Source organism: Neophocaena asiaeorientalis, unplaced genomic scaffold (assembly GCF_003031525.2).
Source record: "Neophocaena asiaeorientalis asiaeorientalis breed wild unplaced genomic scaffold, Neophocaena_asiaeorientalis_V1.1 scaffold223, whole genome shotgun sequence".
NCBI lineage: Eukaryota > Metazoa > Chordata > Mammalia > Artiodactyla > Phocoenidae > Neophocaena > Neophocaena asiaeorientalis.
This window is the reverse complement of record NW_020175045.1, coordinates 1,251,207-1,269,464: the sequence shown is the minus strand read 5'-3', so window position 1 is coordinate 1,269,464 and position 18,258 is coordinate 1,251,207. Positions and strand designations below refer to the sequence as shown.

General features: G+C 41.2%; 1 protein-coding gene across 1 annotated transcript in view; it reads left to right on the top strand.

The window, feature by feature from the left end:
* The window catches only part of SDK1 (sidekick cell adhesion molecule 1), a 536,415-nt gene that overhangs the window by 165,958 nt on the left and 352,199 nt on the right, over positions 1–18,258 (top strand). The window contains exon 5 of the mRNA XM_024763505.1: positions 14,249–14,382. Within this exon, the coding sequence (XP_024619273.1) occupies positions 14,249–14,382 (134 nt within the window). The remainder of the gene's footprint in view (positions 1–14,248; positions 14,383–18,258) is intronic.

Genomic DNA, 18,258 nt, shown 5'->3' with positions numbered 1-18,258 from the left:
AACGCCCTTCAACTTTCTTTTCGTATCAACTGACCGCTTTGTTCTTAACTAACTGAAATGGCCCAAAGTCAGATATTTGCACCATGAAATCTAGTTTTTAGCAAATTCCTTTTATTTTACTACCACATCCCGAGGCACAGTTAAACTAGCCACACCAAGCCGACCGTTTTTGAGCAGAGGAAGACAGGGATGCAGAGGGTAATATAAGACACATTACTGTTTCGTTTATGAGGCATTATTATGTAGTTAGCTGTTTCATGTAACAGGTTGTTTTTTATAGCTTGAAGTAATATTTTATCATCATAACCTTTTTTGTTTGTTTGTTTCTTGCTTTTTACACCGTGGTAGCTTTAATGGAAACTTTTCTTAAACGTCTCTACTTTTATTTTAGAGAATAGGGTATGTAATTTATTCTCTTCTCAGTATCACTGCACGGTTATAATTAAAAGCATAAATTCCTGTTCCCTGATCCTTAGCGTCCACTGAGTTGTTTCATCCTTCTTTGCAAAATTCCCTGACTGGCCTCAGCTCTGCATTTGAGTTCTTGGGGCTACACTTATATAGCTTATTGATTCCCACTGCGCATCGTCAGTGTGTCGTCAGTATCCCCGTCTCCTTCCTCCTTCCTCCTCAACCCTGAGGCTCTGGTCACCAAGCTTGACCAAAGGACGAAGAAGGACCTCAGAGCAATAAACTGCAGGCCCTTCCCATTGATAAGCTTTCCTGAGTAAGGAAGGTCTGCAAAGTTCCAGACAGCATGGCTGCTCCCATCGCGTCTCCTTCCCTGTCTCCTTGCTGTGTCTGCTCCCGCCTTCATGGCTTCCTTTGCCGTGTGGTAACACAACACGCCTGTCCCCTCCCAGGGCCTTTGCACGTGGCGCCCCTGTCTGTATCCTCTTGATCTATGTGTCTTTTCATCTGTCAGTACCACACTGTTCTGGTAACTGTGTTATATAGTAAATCTTGACATCAGGTAGAGTGATCCTTCATACTTTTTCGAAATTGTTTTAACCATTTTAATTTCTTTACCTTCCGTATTGATTTTAAAAATATCTTTCCTACACCCACAAAAAGTATTTCTGGGGTTTTGTTAGGGATCATGTTAAATCTATAGACCTGTTTGGAGAACACTAAAATCTTTACTTTGCTGAGTTTTCCAGTCTGTGAACTCCGTATGTCTTTTCATTTATTTAGAGTTTTGTTTTCTTTCTTTGGTGTTTTTTGTAGTTTTTCACATAGGAATCCTGTTTCTATTTTCACCTGAGTATTTCTGTTGAGCCATTATAAATGGTATTGTATTTTTAATTTTGATTTTTGCATGCTTGTTGCTGCTATATAGAAATACAGTTGGTTTTTGTATACCTGTCTTGTATTCTGAAACCTTTGCAGAACTCACTTACTAGTTCCATGAGTTGTTTGGGGGTTTGTTTTTGGTAGATTTCTCGGTATTTTCTATGGAGACTATGTTATCCAGAGGTTGAGACAGTTTATTTCTTTCTTTCTGATTTGTGGGACGTCTTATTGATGCCAAATTGTGCCCTTTTAGGGCAGTGGGAGCTTCTTCAGGTTGATTGCCGAGTCCTTTTGATGTGACCTTGTCTTTGATTGTTTCCCCCCTATGTGATACCAGATGTTCAAGGCTCATCTTGTACATTTCCTGCCCCAGACCCATAATTAATCATTTCTCCAAAACGCCCTGGTTCCTTTTTGTGGAAACAGCATTTAGAGACCACGGTCTGGTGTTAGGGTTGGAGCCAGCACTTTAAGCCATTGTGATAGACGCCTGACCACACAGCCCCTACTGGAGTGTGGAGACCGATGAACCCCCCCTTATACTCTCCGATCTGTCCGAACACTTTCCAGTAAGGACTCAATAGTTGTTTGTCACATGATTGAATGAATGAGTGAGCGAATGAATGAACACGTGAATGGAACAGATCTTGTGCTATCCCTGCTTGATGGCAAAGTCAAAAAATATAATACAGCCCATCCAAAAGAGAAATATCGTCACGGCAATTGAAATCACTACCAGTCTCTCCAAGAATTACAAAATTCAGATGTACCGCAGTCGTCACTTCACATCCTCTCTCCTCGTAGCCAGCCTGGCCTCTTCGCCTCTCCCCTTCCTCTCTGGGTCAGTTCTGGATTTCAGTTTCTCTTCTCAGTGTGAGTCCCCGAGGCCCTCCTCCTTCCTAGATCTCTGCTGTTACACCAGACACTAGGGCCCTAAAGTACAGGAACAGGAAGATTATGAATGCTTTTGATTAAAAATCTTCTCTTTTATTCTTATCACAAATAACTGAATAAATGCTGCCAAGAGTCTGTCAGAGGAAGCTCTGATCAGTTTTGCTGTAAGTTTGGATTTGTGTCATGTTGCGAAGAGCATTGTTGAATATTTATAGTGTCAGGCCCTATGCTTAGCACATAGACATACCTTCCACTGATTTTTTTTCAGTACACACAACTCTGTGAGCTAGGTAGGGAATCTCTCATTTCAGAGGTGAAGAAACGGGAGCCCAGAAAACTGAAGTTTTTCAGGAGTATTAGTTTTCCATTATTGCTATAATATACTACCACAAACATAATGACTTAACACAGATTTGCTATCTTACAGTTCTGGCTGGGTGTCGGAAGTCCGAAATTGGTCTCACTGGGCTAAAATCAAGGTGTCAGTAGGGCTGTGTTTTCTGGAAGGTGCGGAGAGAACCTGTTTCCGGGCCTTTTGCAGCCTCCTGGGGCACCTGCACCCCTTGGCCCTGACCCCTCCTCCACGCCCGCCCACCACCTTCAGACGTCTCCCAGGTTCTGACTCCTGTTGTGGCCTCTCCCGTTGCGGAGCACAGGCTCCGGACGCGCAGGCTCATTGGCCATGGCTCACGGGCCCAGCTCCGCGGCACATGAGATCTTCCCGGACCGGGGCCCGAAACCGTGTCCCCTGCATCGGCAGGCGGACTCTCAACCACTGCGCCACCAGGGAAGCCCTTCTTTGCTTGCTTTTAAAGTGTTCTTCTTGGACTTCCCTGGTGGTGCAGTGGTTAAGAATCCACCTCCCAATGCAGGGGACATGGGTTCGAGCCCTGGTCCGGGAAGGTCTCACATGCCGTGGAGCAACTAAGCCCGTGCGCCACAACTACTGAGCCTGTGCTCTAGAGCCCGTGAGCCACAACTACTGAGCCTGTGCTCTAGAGCCCGTGAGCCACAACTAATGAAGCCTGCATGCCTAGAGCCCATGCTCCGCAACAAGAGAAGCCACTGCAATGAAAAGCCCATGCACCGCGACAAAGAGTAGTCCCTGCTCGCCGTAACTAGAGAAAGCCCGCGCGCAGCAATGAAGACCCAATGCAGCCAAAAATAAATAAATAGATAGATAGATAAATAAAATGTTCTTCTTGCACCCAGAACAAATGGTCAGCAACAAGTGTTTACTTCTTGACTAAGTAAACACGTCATTCCGGTGCCTTAACATTTATTGAGTATCCAGAGACTCATTACGGCTGGAACTACTGGGAAGCAATTTTAGATCTCGTAATTGCACAAGTAAGGGAAGCTCATCAATTTTGAAGTTGTCTGCTTTGACCTTTGCTATTAAACTGCGAGGCCTGAGATCCTGATTATCCTCAGAGCACTAAACCTCAGAACCAGCCCATTAAAAAGTTGTTTAATTAAAATGGGGAATATTTTAAATGTTTTGTTTTCATTTTTAAGGGCTTAAGAACTAATGTTCTGCGTTTTTCTGCACTCTGATTTTTTTAAAGATGTAATCAAATGACAATTCAAACTAATCAAATGCTGCTTTAACATTTGTAATAGTAAAACCACAGACCCGAATTATACTTTTATATTTTATGGGCAAAGTCCTTATTTTACTGAACCCTTTACTGAATTTTCATCATAATGTATGTATCAATGTTTGTATTACCATCCTGCTGTGTGTTAAAAGTGTCACAGATCGGGACTCCCCTGGTGGCGCAGTGGTTGAGAATCCACCTGCCAATGGTGGGCACACGGGCTCGAGCCCTGGTCTGGGAAGATCCCACATGCCACGGAGCAACTAAGCCCGTGCGCCACAACTACTGAGCCTGTGCTCTAGAGCCCGTGAGCCACAACTACTGAGCCCGCGAGCCACAGCTACTGAAGCCCGTGCTCCTAGAGCCCATGCTCTGCAATGAGAGAAGCCACCGCAATGAGAAGCCCGCACACCACGACGAAGAGTAGCCCCCGCTCGCGGCAGCTAGAGAAAGCCTGTGCAGCAACTAAGACCCAACACAGCCAAAAATAAATGAATAAATAAAAACTTAAAAAAAGTGTCAAAGATTAAATACCAAAGACACTTTATTTTTTTATGAAAGCAAAAATACGGGTTACATTGAAAGTTTTGATGTACATCATGGAAATTTTGGGTGGTACCCCCTGGAACTCCTCCCTTTGGGCCCAAAACTGTTCTTAAGGGAAAGTTATTGTTTCCTGTTACTTCTCATGGTTTGTAAGCATATCACATCTAAGCGCCATGGAACATGGGCAGTGTGTACCTGGTTTCAGGTTGTATTCCCTCCACTCAAGTCAGACCTGGGGATGCAGGTAGTTGCTAAATAGTGAATACAGGTGTTTGGTCCTGTCCCCATGGCAATCCAAGGGAACACATACCCTGACTTTCCCTTCGTCATCTGGAGCAGGCACACCCTGGGCTGTTCTCATCAACCGTAAATCTGGTGCTTCAAGAGTTAATATGTCAGTGTCACAGCTCTGAAAGTAGATGCTCTGTATGGCATGGGGAATGCCTCGTCTCCTCAGTGTTGGCTATTGTTGGGGGAAGCACGCTTGACCATATCCCAGCTGGGTGCCCACTCCCCTCCCCGCAGCCCCGTACACGAAATGCATAAGCTTTGGGGGTAGGAGCCCAGCTCCCAAGGGTCTTTTCCCCCACAGGTGTTTTTGATCAATGCTGATGGTCCAAGACCCCCAGTAGCTCCTAGGAGGTTTCATCTTTTCTGAAACGGAGAGTTCTTATTTAGCCCACTGCCTCAAGAAAGTGCTGCGAGAATCAAGTGTTAACCCAAAGCACTTAGAGAATGTCCATTCGAACGAGTCTTCTTCTGTGGAACTGCAGTGTTTCCTTGGTCAGGAATCCCCACTATTAAGGGCAACTGGCCACATGAACCGCGCTCACAGTCCATAGCTGGTAACCCTCTAACTTCCTCTTTATGGATCCAGCACTCTGGTTTCCGGAGCTGCAGCACATTTCACCCATACTGGACTAAGTGCTTTCATTTTTTTTTCTTATTTTCTTTATTATTATTCCATGGAATTAGAAGTTAGAATTATAAGATTTCATTTTGAAATGTAGAATTAAGATGGGAAATACTAAGGAAATAATTTTGCATAAAACCATACATAGTTATTTTAATAAAGTTAAAAGAAAATCTCTGGCTTAATACTGTAATTTTCCTATAAAATCAGTGTAAGTTTTAAATTAGTACTTTGGAATTACATTATAGTAAAAGACATGTAGTTCATCAATACGGACAAATTATTAAACTTTGCTACCATAATTACTTAGCATACCCTTGCATTCAATTTGAAAACTTTTCGTTGGATAACTAAAGTGATATTTCTTATGGAAAAATTGGAAAAATATTTTAAAAAACAAATTGAAAGAAAATAACTTGGAATCTTTCTACTTAGAGCTGGCCACTGTTAACATTTCATGTACACATATAGATAGACTGATATATGGGATTATTTTTCTATGCACTCTAGAGTATACACGTTTTAGGTTCTTTGGGTTTTTTTTTTAACCCTAAATTGATGCTATTGTGTATGCTGTTTTGAATCTGTATCAGGATGTATTTCACTTCTAGTAACAGAAGCCCTAACTTAACACGTTTAAGCGCTAGTAACGTACATTACCTCATGAAATGAGAAGTCCAGAGACAAGAAGGCCTGCAGGACAGTTTACTGATCCCACCAGGTTCTCAAGGTCAAGGACCTGGGTGCTTTCCATTCTCTTTGTCCTGCCACTAACATTGTCAGCTTCATATTAAGGCTGTTCCCCTCACAGCCATAAAATTGTCACCTTGAACATCTGGGATAGCATGCTTCCTTGTTCACATCTAGTGGAGGGAGAAAAAGCCTGAGCCCCAGCCGTGGGATGGAGATCCTGCCCATTGATCTGATGAACTAACTTAGGTGTGGCCACCCCAGACCAATGACAGTCCCCAGGTATATGCTGTAGGCTGACTGGCTTAAGCCTTGTTTCCTCTGTTAGTCACTAGCAGGAGGGATTGGATAACCTTGACCCCCACGTGGGGTCAGTTCTCACACCACAGTGCTGCTGTCAGAGGGTGGAATGTGGAGTTGACGTTGGAAGTCAGCCCCAACGTAGTAACCTAAAGTTATCACTGAATATTTTATGAACAAATATAAGGGTCGTCTTAAAGGATCTCTTAGCTTACTTCTCATCATTACATTCAGGCTGTGGTCTAATTTGTTCCGATTCTCAAAATTCTGTCCTTCCTCCTCCTTGTGTTTACACACTGCTTGGTACCTACTTCATTATCTTTAACACTTGTTCTTCTTCTTAAGCATTACAACAATCACCAGAATTTTGAATTTGATGAATGTTTTTAGATATTTGAGTTTTCTTTAAGAAAATCTGTTTCTTTTGTAGAAATGCCCTGTTCAGAAAGAGATGGATAGGAAAAAAGAATAAAGTCTTCTGGGGAATTGATCCTCATCAATCTAATGTTCTCTAAAGTTTGGGCATTTTTGTGGTGTTCTTTTTGGCAATAGATAGGTTTTTCTTCATGACTTTTGACTTTACTACTGAAATTTAAAAGAAAAAATGAGCTTAAATCTATAAATTATAACAGATGTAAACTTTAATATTTCTATTCTTTATGTACTTTTTAATTTTCAATACCCTTGAAACAACGTCATAAATAATACAGAGAATTAATGGACTTTTTGGAGAATAATTCTGAGGAATAATAGGCATATTTGAAATTAGTATGGCAAAAATCAGATGTTAAAGAAAAAAGTTATGATATATTCAGTTTTTAAATTGTACTATTAAATGTGTAACTTCATGTGTAATAAATATTCATATTTAATTTTAGGTGCCAGTGTAACATATACTAAAATAAAATGGAACAATTTCTATGGTTCTATAAAGGAATCTATAAAGGAATCATAAATAATTATAGTAAAGCTTTTTTGAAATATTTTTATGGGAATAAAAATTGAAAACTTCTCAATAGGGAAATTTTCCTAAATGAGAAATGAGGTAAGTTAGTCGTAGAGACCTCAAAATGTAATATATCCTGAGGGAACCCTGAATAAGTAGTAACCTCTTAAGATAATCTTATAAAATGGCTGAAAATCAAGAGGTTTTGAAAAAGGTTTTAGGAGGTAGCAGGAAGAAAAGGTTTTATTATGCTAAAATTTCTTATGAGAAGTTATTTATTTTGCATGTTTTTTTAACATCTTTATTTGAGTATAAATGCTTTACAATGTTGTGTTAGTTTCTGCTGTATAACAAAGTTAATCAGCTATATGCATATACATGTCCCCATATCCCCTCCCTCTTCCGTCTCCCTCCCACCCTCCTTATCCCACACCTCCAGGTGGTCACCAGCACTGAGCTGATCTCCCTGTGCTATGCAGCTGCTGCCAATAGCTATCTGTTTTACATCTGGTAGTGTATAGATGTCCATGACACTCTCTCACTTCAACCCAGTTAACCCTGCCCCCTCTCCATGTCCTCAAGTTCATTCTCCATGTCTGTGTCTTTATTCCTGTCCTGCCCTTACGTTCATCGAACCATTTTTTTTAGATTCCATATATATGCGTTAGCATACAGTATTTGTTTTTCTCTTTGTGACTTACTTCACTCAGTATGACAGACTCTGGGTCCATCCACCTCACTACAAATAACTCAGTTTCTTTTTATGGCTGAGTAATATTCCACTGTATATATGTGCCACATCTTCTTTATCCATTCATCTGTCTGTGGACACTTAGGTTGCTTCCATGTCCTGGCTATTGTAAATAGTGCTGCAGTGAACATTGTGGTACATGGCTCTTTTTGACTTATGGTTTTCTCAGGGTATATGCCCAATAGTGGGATTGCTGGGTCATATGGTGGTTCTATTTGTAGTTTTTAAAGGAACCTCCATACTGTTCTCCATAGTGGCTCTATCAATTTACATTCCCACCAACAGTGCAAGAGGGTTCCCTTTTCTCCACACCCTCTCCAGCATTTATTGTTCGTAGATTTTTTGATGATGGCCATTCTGACTGGTGTGTGGTGATACCTCATTGTAGTTTTGATTTGCATTTCTCTAATGATTAGTGATATTGAGCATCTTTTCATGTGTTTGTTGGCCATCTGTATGTCTTCTTTGGAGAAATGTCAATTTAGGTCTTCTGCCCATTTTTGGATTGGGTTGTCTGTTTCTTTGATATTGAGCTGCATGAGCTGCTTGTATATTTTGGAGGTTAATCCTTTGTCACTTGCTTCGTTTGCACACATTTTCTCCCATTCTGAGGGTTGTCCTTTTGTCTTTTTTCATGGTTTCCTTTGTTGTGCAAAAGCTTTTCAGTTTCATTAGGTCCTATTTGTTTATTTTTGTTTTTATTTCCATTTCTCTAGGAGGTGGGTCAAAAGGATCTTGCTGTGATTTATGTCATAGAGTGTTCTGCCTATGATTTCCTCTAAGAGTTTTATAGTCTCTGGCCTTACATTTCGGTCTTTAATCCATTTTGAGTGTATTTTTGTGTATGGTGGTAGGAAGTGATCTAATTTCATTCTTTTACATGTAGCTGTCCAGTTTTCCCAACACCACTTATTGAAGAGGGTGTCTTTTCTCCATTGTATACTCTTGCCTCCTTTATCAAAGATAAGGTGACCATATGTGCATGGGTTTATCTCTGGACTTTCTATCCTGTTCCATTGATCTATATTTCTGTTTTTATGCCAGTACCATACTGTAGCTTTGCAGTATAGTCTGAAGTCCGGGAGCCTGATTCCTCCAGCTCTGTTTTTCGTTCTCAAGATGACTTTGGCTATTCGGGGTCTTTTGTGTTTCCATACAAATTGTGAATTTTTTTGTTCTAGTTCTGTGAAAAATGTCATTGGTAATTTGATAGGGATTGCATTGAATCTGTAGATTGCTTTGGGTAGCATAGTCATTTTCGCAGTGTTGATTGTTGCAATCCAAGAACATGGTATATCTCTCCATCTGTCTGTATCATCTTTAATTTCTTTCAGCAGTGTCTTATAGTTTTCTGCATACAGGTCTTTTGTCTCCTTCATAGGTAGGTTCAGTATTTTATGCTTTTTGTTGCAATGGTAAATGGGAGTGTTTCCTTAATTTTTCTTTCAAATTTTTCATAATTAGTGTATAGGAATGCAAAAGATTTCAGTGCATTAATGTTGTATCTTGCTACTTTACCAAATTCATTGATTAGCTCTAGTAGTTTTCTGGTAGCATCTTTAGGATTCTCTGTGTATAGTATCATGTCATCTGCAAACAGTGACAGTTTTACTTCTTCTTTTCCGATTTGGATTCCTTTTATTTCTTTTTTATCTCTGATTGCTGTGGCTAAAACTTCCAAAACTATGTTGAATAATAGTGGTGAGAGTGGGCAACTTTGTCTTGTTCCTGATCTTAGAAGAGATGGTTTCAATTTTTCACCATTGAGAATGATGTTGGCTCTGGGTTTGTCATATATGGCCTTTATTATGTTGAGGTAGGTTCCCTCCATGCCTACTTTCTGGAGAGTTTTTATCATAAATGGGTGTTGAATTTTTTCAAAAGCTTTTTCTCCATGTATTGAGATGATCATATGGTTTCTATCCTTCGATTTGTTAATATGGTGTATCACATTGCTTGATTTGTGTATATTGAACAATCCTTGCATTTCTGGGATAAATCCCACTTGATCATGGTGTATGAGCCTTTTAATGTGTTGTTGGATTCTGTTTGCTAGTACTTTGTTGAGGATTTTTGTATCTATGTTCATCAGAGATATTGGCCTATAATTTCTTTTTTTATGACATCTTTGGTTTTGGTATCAGGGTGACAGTGGCTTCGTAGAATGAGTTTGGCGGTGTTCCTCCCTCTGCTATATTTTGGAAGAGCTTGAGAAGGATAGGTGTTAGCTCTTCTCTAAATGTTTGGTAGAATTCACCTGTGAAGCCATCTGGTCCTGGGCTTTGGTTTGTTGGAAGATTTTTAATTACAGTTTCAATTTCAGCGCTTATGATTGGTCTGCTTATATTTTCTATTTCTTCCTGGTTCAGTCTCAGAAGGTTGTGCTTTTCTAAGAATTTGTCCATTTCTTCCAGGTTGTCCGTTTTATTGGCATAGAGTTGCTTGTAGTATTCTCTCCTTTGAATTTCTTCAGTGTCAGTTGTTACTTCTCCTTTTTCATTTCTAATTCTGTTGATTTGAGTCTTCTCCCTTTTTTTTCTTGATGAGTCTGGCTAAAGGTTTATCAATTTTGTTTATCTTCTCAAAGAACCAGCTTTTAGGTTTATTGATTTTTGCTATCATTTACTTCATTTCTTTTTCATTTATTTCTGATCTGATCTTTATGATTTCTTTCCTTCTGCTAACCCTGGGTTTTGTTTTTGTTGTTCTTTCTCTAATGGCTTTAGGTGTAAGGTTAGGTTGTTATTTGAGATTTTTCTTGTTTCTTGAGGTAGGCTTGTATTGCTATAAACTTCCCTCTTAGAACTGTTTTTGCTGCATCCCATAGGTTTTGGATCTTTGTGTTTTCATTGTCATTTGTTTCTAGGTAGTTTTTGATTTCCTCTTTGATTTCTTCAGTGATACCTTGGTTATTCAGTAGTGTATTGTTTAGCCTCCATGTGTTTGTATTTTTTACAGTTTTTTTCCTGTAATTGATACCTAGTCTCGTAGCATTGTGGTCGGAAAAGATACTTGATACGATTTCCGTTTACTTAAATTTACCAAGGCTTGATTTGTGACGCAAGATATGGTCTATCCTGGACAGTGTTCCATGAGCACTTGAGAAGAAAGTGTATTCTATTGTTTTTGGGTGGAATGTCCTAAAAGTATCAATTAAGTCCATCTTGTTTAATGTGTCATTTAAAGCTTGTGTTTCCTTATTTATTTTCATTTTTGATGATCTGTGCATTGGTGGATGTGGGCTGTTAAAGTCCCTGACTATTATTGTGTTACTGTCGATTTCCCCTTTTATGGCTGTTAGCATTTGCCTTATGTACTGAGGTGCTCCTATGTTGGGTGCATAAATATTTACAATTGTTGTATCTTCTTCTTGGATCGATCCCTTGATCATTATGTAGTGTTCTTCTTTGTCTCTTGTAATAGTCTTTATTTTAAAGTCTATTTTGCCTGATACGAGAATTGCTTCTCCAGCTTCCTTTTGATTTCCATTTGCATTGCATATCTTTTTCCCTCCCCTCACTTTCAGTCTGTATGTGTCCCTAGGTCTGAAGTGGGTCTCTTGTAGACAGCATATGTACAGGTCTTGTTTTTGTATCCATTCAGCCAGTCTGTGTCTTTTGGTTGGAGTATTTAATGCATTTACATTTAAGGTACTTATCAATATGTAGGTTCCTATTACCATTTTCTTATTTGTTTTGGGTTTGTTTTGTAGGTCTTTTCCTTCTCTTGTGTTTCCTTCCTTTAGCATTTGTTGTAAAGCTGGTTTGGTGGTGTTGAATTCTGTTAATTTTTGCTTATCTATAAAGGTTTTAATTTCTCCATCGAATGTGAATGACGTCCTTGCTGGGTAGAGTAATCTTGGTTGTAGGTTTTTCCCTTTCATCACTTTAAATATGTCCTGCCACTCCCTTCTGGCTTGCAGAGTTTCTGCTGAAAAATCAGCTGTTAACCTTATGTTATTTGTTGCTTTTCCCTTGCTGCTTTTAATATTTTTTCTTTGTAGTTAATTTTTGATAGTTTGATTAATATGTGTTTTGGCATGTTTCTCTTTGGGTTTATCCTGTATGGGACTCTCTGTGCTTCCTGGACTTGATTGACTGTTTCCTTTCCCGTGTTAGGGAAGTTTTCGACTCTAATCTCTTCAAATATTTTCTCAGACCCTTTCTTTTTCTCTTCTTCCTCTGGGACCCCTATAATTCGAATGTTGGTGTGTTTAATGTCCCAGAGGGTCTGAGACTGTCCTCAGTTCTTTTCATTCCTTTTTCTTTATTCTTCCCCTTGGCAGTTATTTCCACCATTTTGTCTTCCAGCTCACTTCTCCGTTCTTCTGCCTCCGTTATTCTGTTATTGATTTCTTCTAGAGTATTTTTAATTTCAGTAATTGTGTTGTTCATCACTGTTTGTTTACTCTTTTGTTCTTCTAGATCCTTGCTAAACATTTCTCTTTTTGGATGGATGGTGCTATATTCCTGTCTTACTGGTTGTTTGGCCTGAGACGTCCAGCAGTGGAGTTTGCAGGCAGTTGGGTAGAGCTGGATCTTGGTGCTGAGAGGAGGACCTCTGGGCAGCCTCACTCCGATTGATATTCCCTGGGGTCTGAGGTTCTCTGTGAGTCCAGCAGTTTGGACTTGGAGCTCCCACCACAGAAGCTCGGTCCCAACCTCTGGCCTGGGAACCAAGATCCCACAAGCATGTGGCAGGCGAAGTAATGGTCCCCCAAAGACACGGACATCCAGATCCCTGGAACCACCTGGCTGGTGCGTGGCAATGGGGACCCAGAGCTGCCGGAGGGGCAGAGTGGTGGACTGGTGTCCTCAGGGTCAGAGCCGGGCCATCTGTGCTGCCCGCACCGCCCAGCACTCCAGGGACTCCACCTGGGCTTGACAGGCATCTGCGTCCCGGATTCACATCCGAGGTCACGGATTTACATCAGTGACCCCAGTTTTACGTCTGAGGCACCGAATTTACATCTGAGGCCCCGGTTTTACATCCTGCGTGTTTTTTTTATGTTACTAGAATAGAGATCTTAGTTTAGCTGACTCTAGAAGGGCTATGACTATCTAGCATTAAAAATGAACAAACAAAACTGTTCATCCATAGAGTGACGCAGTTGTGGGACTCCCGGGTCCCAGGAGTTTCCTAGTGTTTTGAGCATGAGAGTGTAGGCTAAATGACATTTTGGTGCTCAGAATGTGTCTGACCCTCAAAGTGCACTTCACCAGCCAAGGAGAAGATCACTTACCTTTGTTTTTTTTGTTTTCGATTTTTAGCAGGTTCTACCCCGCAACCTCCTTAACTAGTAAAAAGAATATAGAACTATAACATGAGCAAAGGATACTGGGGCACCCATTTACTGAAAGATTATTTGGATTTATGGAATTTGTGTCTTTGCTGTTTTTCTTCTTCCTCTTCTTCTTTTAAATAAGTAAGGGCGAGAGTCTGTGTATGGTATGGTTGGCAGAGCACCAGTCTACCCGTGAGAAGACCTAGTCCTCCCTCTGGTATTGTTACCTTGCTGTTTTACCTTGGAAAAACAACTTAACCTCTCTGATCCTCTGTTTTCTCATTTCTTAAGAGAAGGAGGGTGGGCCAAATGTGTCTCAGAGGTTCCTTTTCACAGTAGAATTGGAATATATGAGAAGGGTTCAGGGATGATCACCTAGACTGTTGGTCAGCACCTGAGGGCGTGGAGAGATAGCAGAGGTGGAGAATATGCGGCCCTGGGGTTAGTAATTATGGGGAAATTGAGTTGAAGAGGTCAGCACTGTGCCCACTAAGAAATTTTCTTCTGCCCGTTAGTCTATAAATAGATGTACAAAATCTCTAATGAGGCTCCCTGGGAGTGGAGAAATCACAATAAATTTCGTCGCCCTGGGTCCAGGGTTTGGTGGTCCAGTGTGATCACGGAGCCCTGCCTGAAAGAAAAAGGCCAGCTCTTCCAGAGTTTCTTCTAACCTGTCTTGTTACGAATTCCCAGAGGAACCTTTGAGTTGCTACAAACTCTGGATGTGTATGTTCCAAAAGGCCGTCTTCTGCACAACCAGGGTAGTACGGACATGGCGCCTGGGGCTCCCAGGCCCCTGGCAGAAGCCAGCGCAGCATTGGACCTCAGCAGGCTCAGCCGCCACCTCTTTCCTCAGGTCGGCCTGGGGATTTGTTTTTGTCCTTCCAGATCTTTTTTTAACCTTTAAAACAGCAACGACAATAACAACTCTGGACATTCCCTTATGGTCGGCCTGGTAAATTAATCTGTCTTACAAATACGAAGCTCCATGGACCGGCCTCGACACTGTCTCTTTTCTTCCCTGACGCAGAGCCATCACGCTGGAGAACCAGCTGGTGATCCTGGCAGCGACGGCCAGCGACGCAGGGGCTTACTACGTGCAGGCCGTCAACGAGAGGAACGGGGAGAACAAGACCAGCCCGCTCATTCACCTGAGCATAGCAGGTGAGTGCCCAAATCCCACATGGTCGTTGTGAAAGCAGTGAATTCTGGATTTAATTAACAACCACCATCTCATGGAGCATTTTGCAATAAATCTTACCTCTCTGGGTTAGTGGTTATGGTTCAGTATTGATCCAATGTCTATAGTTGCTTTCTTTGAACTGATAGGCAGAAAATGTGAATCTGACCACTAATTCTAAATACAGGATCTTATTTGTTTGGGGGAATTTAAAATAACATTTTTGCTTTTGTACTCTGTTAACGTGTATGGTTTTTAACAACAACAAAACATCTTCTGGCTTATAAGGAGTTGTATCCATGAAACTTGAGACTAGATTAGGCCACAGGTTATGTTCTTTTACTTTAATTAAAAAAAAATCTTTGAGAAAAAATATATATACTAAGTTGTGTTAAAATTAGGAGTATATCTTAAGAGTAACTAAAAGCCCGGATCATGAAGAAAATACACACACATCAGAGTTAAATGTTCAGTTGATTTAAGGATGTTTTGGTTTAGGCAACTTAGTTTAAATATTTGGCCTTTGAAAGAAGGCTCCAGAAATTCTACTAGGAAGAGTTGATTGCCGTAGAAGGGGTAAATGACCAGAAGCAAGAACTCGGAGCTAAAAGAGAGCAAAAGGTGCGTCTCAGAGATGCCACCAAATGTCTGCAGCGTGAAGCTTCATGGTATGAAATGCAGTGATTATGCTGTTGAGAAAATACAGTTGGGAAATAGTCATGGTAGATTTCAAAATATTATGATCATGTCATACAAGAGTGAGTTAAGTGGATTTGTCTGTATAGAGGTAGATGTCATGTTTTTAAAAACCACCTTGAAAGAATGGCTTTCCTCTTCGGGTAGTTTGAAAAGTTTTGTTTCATATGCGGGATAGACCGTAGTGTTTGCTTCTCCTGGTCCTTGAGGGATACAGTTGCTTTAGGCCTAATAGAGTTTACTGGGTTAACAGCACCACGGTCAGGAGACGGTGGGCATTAACTGCGTGTGCTCCCACATGCCCCGCACCTGCCCGGCAAGCGCTCCTAGGTGGCCACCACCCTGCCACGAGCTCCTAATTTCTAGGAGTTGAGTCCTCAGCCCCAGACCGCAGGCGGTACAGGTTGGCCATCAGCGGGGCCTTTGTGGTACTTCAGCGAGTTGTGTCCACTGATTAGGTGTAGGGCTCACAGAGTCCAGTACGTGTTGTACTGCTATTTAAAGGACCCTATGAATCAAGGATCATAGTGATTTATGGAGGGGTTTCAGCATTAATAATAAAAGATGGAAATTTTGTTATTAAATATATTGTGATAATTTTAATGACTTCCAACTTTTATAATTAGAGCCATTTATTCTGTTTAGCAAATCTGATTCAGCACTCAGTTGTAATATACATACCAGGATAATAATAGGTCAAATTGGTGGAATTCTGAGTCAGAAACACAAAAATTGACCTTAGTCTATTAGAAGAGGGGGAAGAAAATTCCACGAACATTCTGGTTAGCTTGATGCTAACATCACGAAGGTAGGAAACAGTCTGCACCTAGTAGTTTCCTACATGCCCACTCTACAAAGCCAGTAGAAAATAAAAGGAATACAGTGAATTTGTAAGTTGCCGTACTAACGCCATACCATGCGTTAGGTAATTGGAATATGTAAATTTTTAAATAATTTCAGCATCTAAGCAAGAAGCATATTGGAAGCGCCTCATAAATATTATAATTAACTGCGTTGCATTTCGTTTCCTTGTGTAGTTTTATCTTTTCATTGGTGCTGGGTAAAATGTGTAGAAGGTGAGATATAAAGAAGCTGATGGTATGCACGGACTTATTTGAAATCTTAGGAGAAAACCTGCATTCTGTCCCCGTCTGTGTTCTCTGCTTTTTATGGGGACCAGGTAAAATGTGACAAGTAAGGAGGTTGAGGAAACGGCCTTATTTTAATTCTTGGGTGAACCTCACTGTGGATGTGTTAGATTTACCTAAAATTTAAAGGGCACCCAGTCATGCATCTTCTCACTAAAATTCTATTTTGAAAACCTCTAAAGATCAGAAATCTTGATAAATCTGCAGAAGACCCCAGAATTGATTGTTTATTTATTTATTTATTTTAAATAGTCTCTTTTTTTAAACTTTATTTATTTTTGGCAGCGTTGGGTCTTTGTTGCTGTGCGCAGGCTTTCTCTAGTTGCGGCGAGCGGGGGCTGCTCTTTGTTGCGGTGTGCGGCCTTCTCATTGCGGTGGCTTCTCTTGTTGTGGAGCACGGGCTCTAGGGCGCAGGCTCAGTAATTGTGGCGCACGGGCTTAGGTGCTCCGCGACATGTGGGACCTTCCTGGACCAGGGATCGAACCCTGGCAGGCGGATTCTTAACCACTGTGCCACCAGGGAAGTCCCTGTTTATTTATTTTCATTTTTATTTACTTATGTTTTCATCTTTTTGGCCGTGCTACTCGGTTTGTGGGATGTTAGTTCCTCCACCAGGGATTGAACCCTTGCACCCTGTAGTGGAAGCTCGAGTCCTAACCCCTGGACTGCTAGGGAATTCCCCAGAATTAATTGTTTAAAGTTGCCCCTTTCTGGACTGCAACGAACGCTGTAAGGGGGGAAACTGCAGTTCAGGACTTCCCTGCCAGCACCGTGTGAGGCCGTGAAATACGGAGGGTGCACAGCCCCACCAGATCTATTATGAAATTAGGTACTCTCAAGACCTATTCACGCAGGTAGTAAGATACAGTGTGTTCTGCAGGCTTAGACATCTTTTTTTTTTTCTAATGTAGGCTTTGTAAAAACACCAAACAAGATTGATGAAAAATTTTAAAAACTTGCCAGCCAGCAATTCTGAAGAAGCTAAAGATATTATAGCCAATTATCGTTTAACGATGATAAATTTTCCCTTGGCATCAGGAGAATAAAGTAGGGAACATCTCTGTAGTGAATGCGATCAAGGTGGTAGGGTACTGGAAATTAAACTCCTGGTGGATTGCACTGTGATTAATTTCAAAGTGGAAAGTGTTATGCGGCCCGCCTCCTGTTTGCAGTCGTCGTAGTAAACCGCTCCTCCTGCAGGGACAGCCTAGCGTCAGGTGGAGTAGCACCCAGGGCCAGCCCTGCCTCGAGACATCAAAGTGCGTGATGCGCTATCCCGCAGCTGACAGGAGGAGATGACAGATTTTCCCAACCCCCTGTGTACTTGAGAGTTCAAAACCTCACCACCTTTTCAGTTGCTGAATATTCTGGCTGCACTTGACGCTTACGGGAAGCAAAAGATAAAGACGGTTGAGATAAAAATAAATAAAATGTTTTAAATGCATGACAATTAGAAGCGAAATGCAGCCCCGTCATGGTACCGCCTGCTGTTTTGTGCATTACTATCCCTTAACTTCCCCCCCGCCCTTTTATATGGTTAAGAGGGTAAGTTACAGCATGTTCTGCACAGGTATTTCCTGTTGGGAAGGAGAGGACTTCTCTGAGCTATCCATTCTCCTGCTCCCAGTGAAAGCTTGCCACCATCGCGGGAGTGGATTCACTTTGAAGTTTTAATGTGACGTGAAGCCAGCAGATGTTAAGGCCATAGGTGGGACTGCCGAAGAACCCTGCATGAATTTTTCATCGCTGGCTCCCGTGGCTCAGCTGCACACCAGAAAAAGAATGGGGTGAACTCGCCTGAGAGTACACATTTCCATTCTGAGGTCAAACTCAGGGAAGCTTTATGCACCTGCCAACCTGTTTTTGGTTTTCACTTTAAAGATTTTACATTGAGTTAACTTGTGTGGATCAGGTCTTCCGAACTGAATTAATATGTAAATGAGAGTTTCCTTTTGAAGACGAGAAGAATTCTGTACAGGGATTAACTAATTATTGTTTAAATGCCATTGTACATA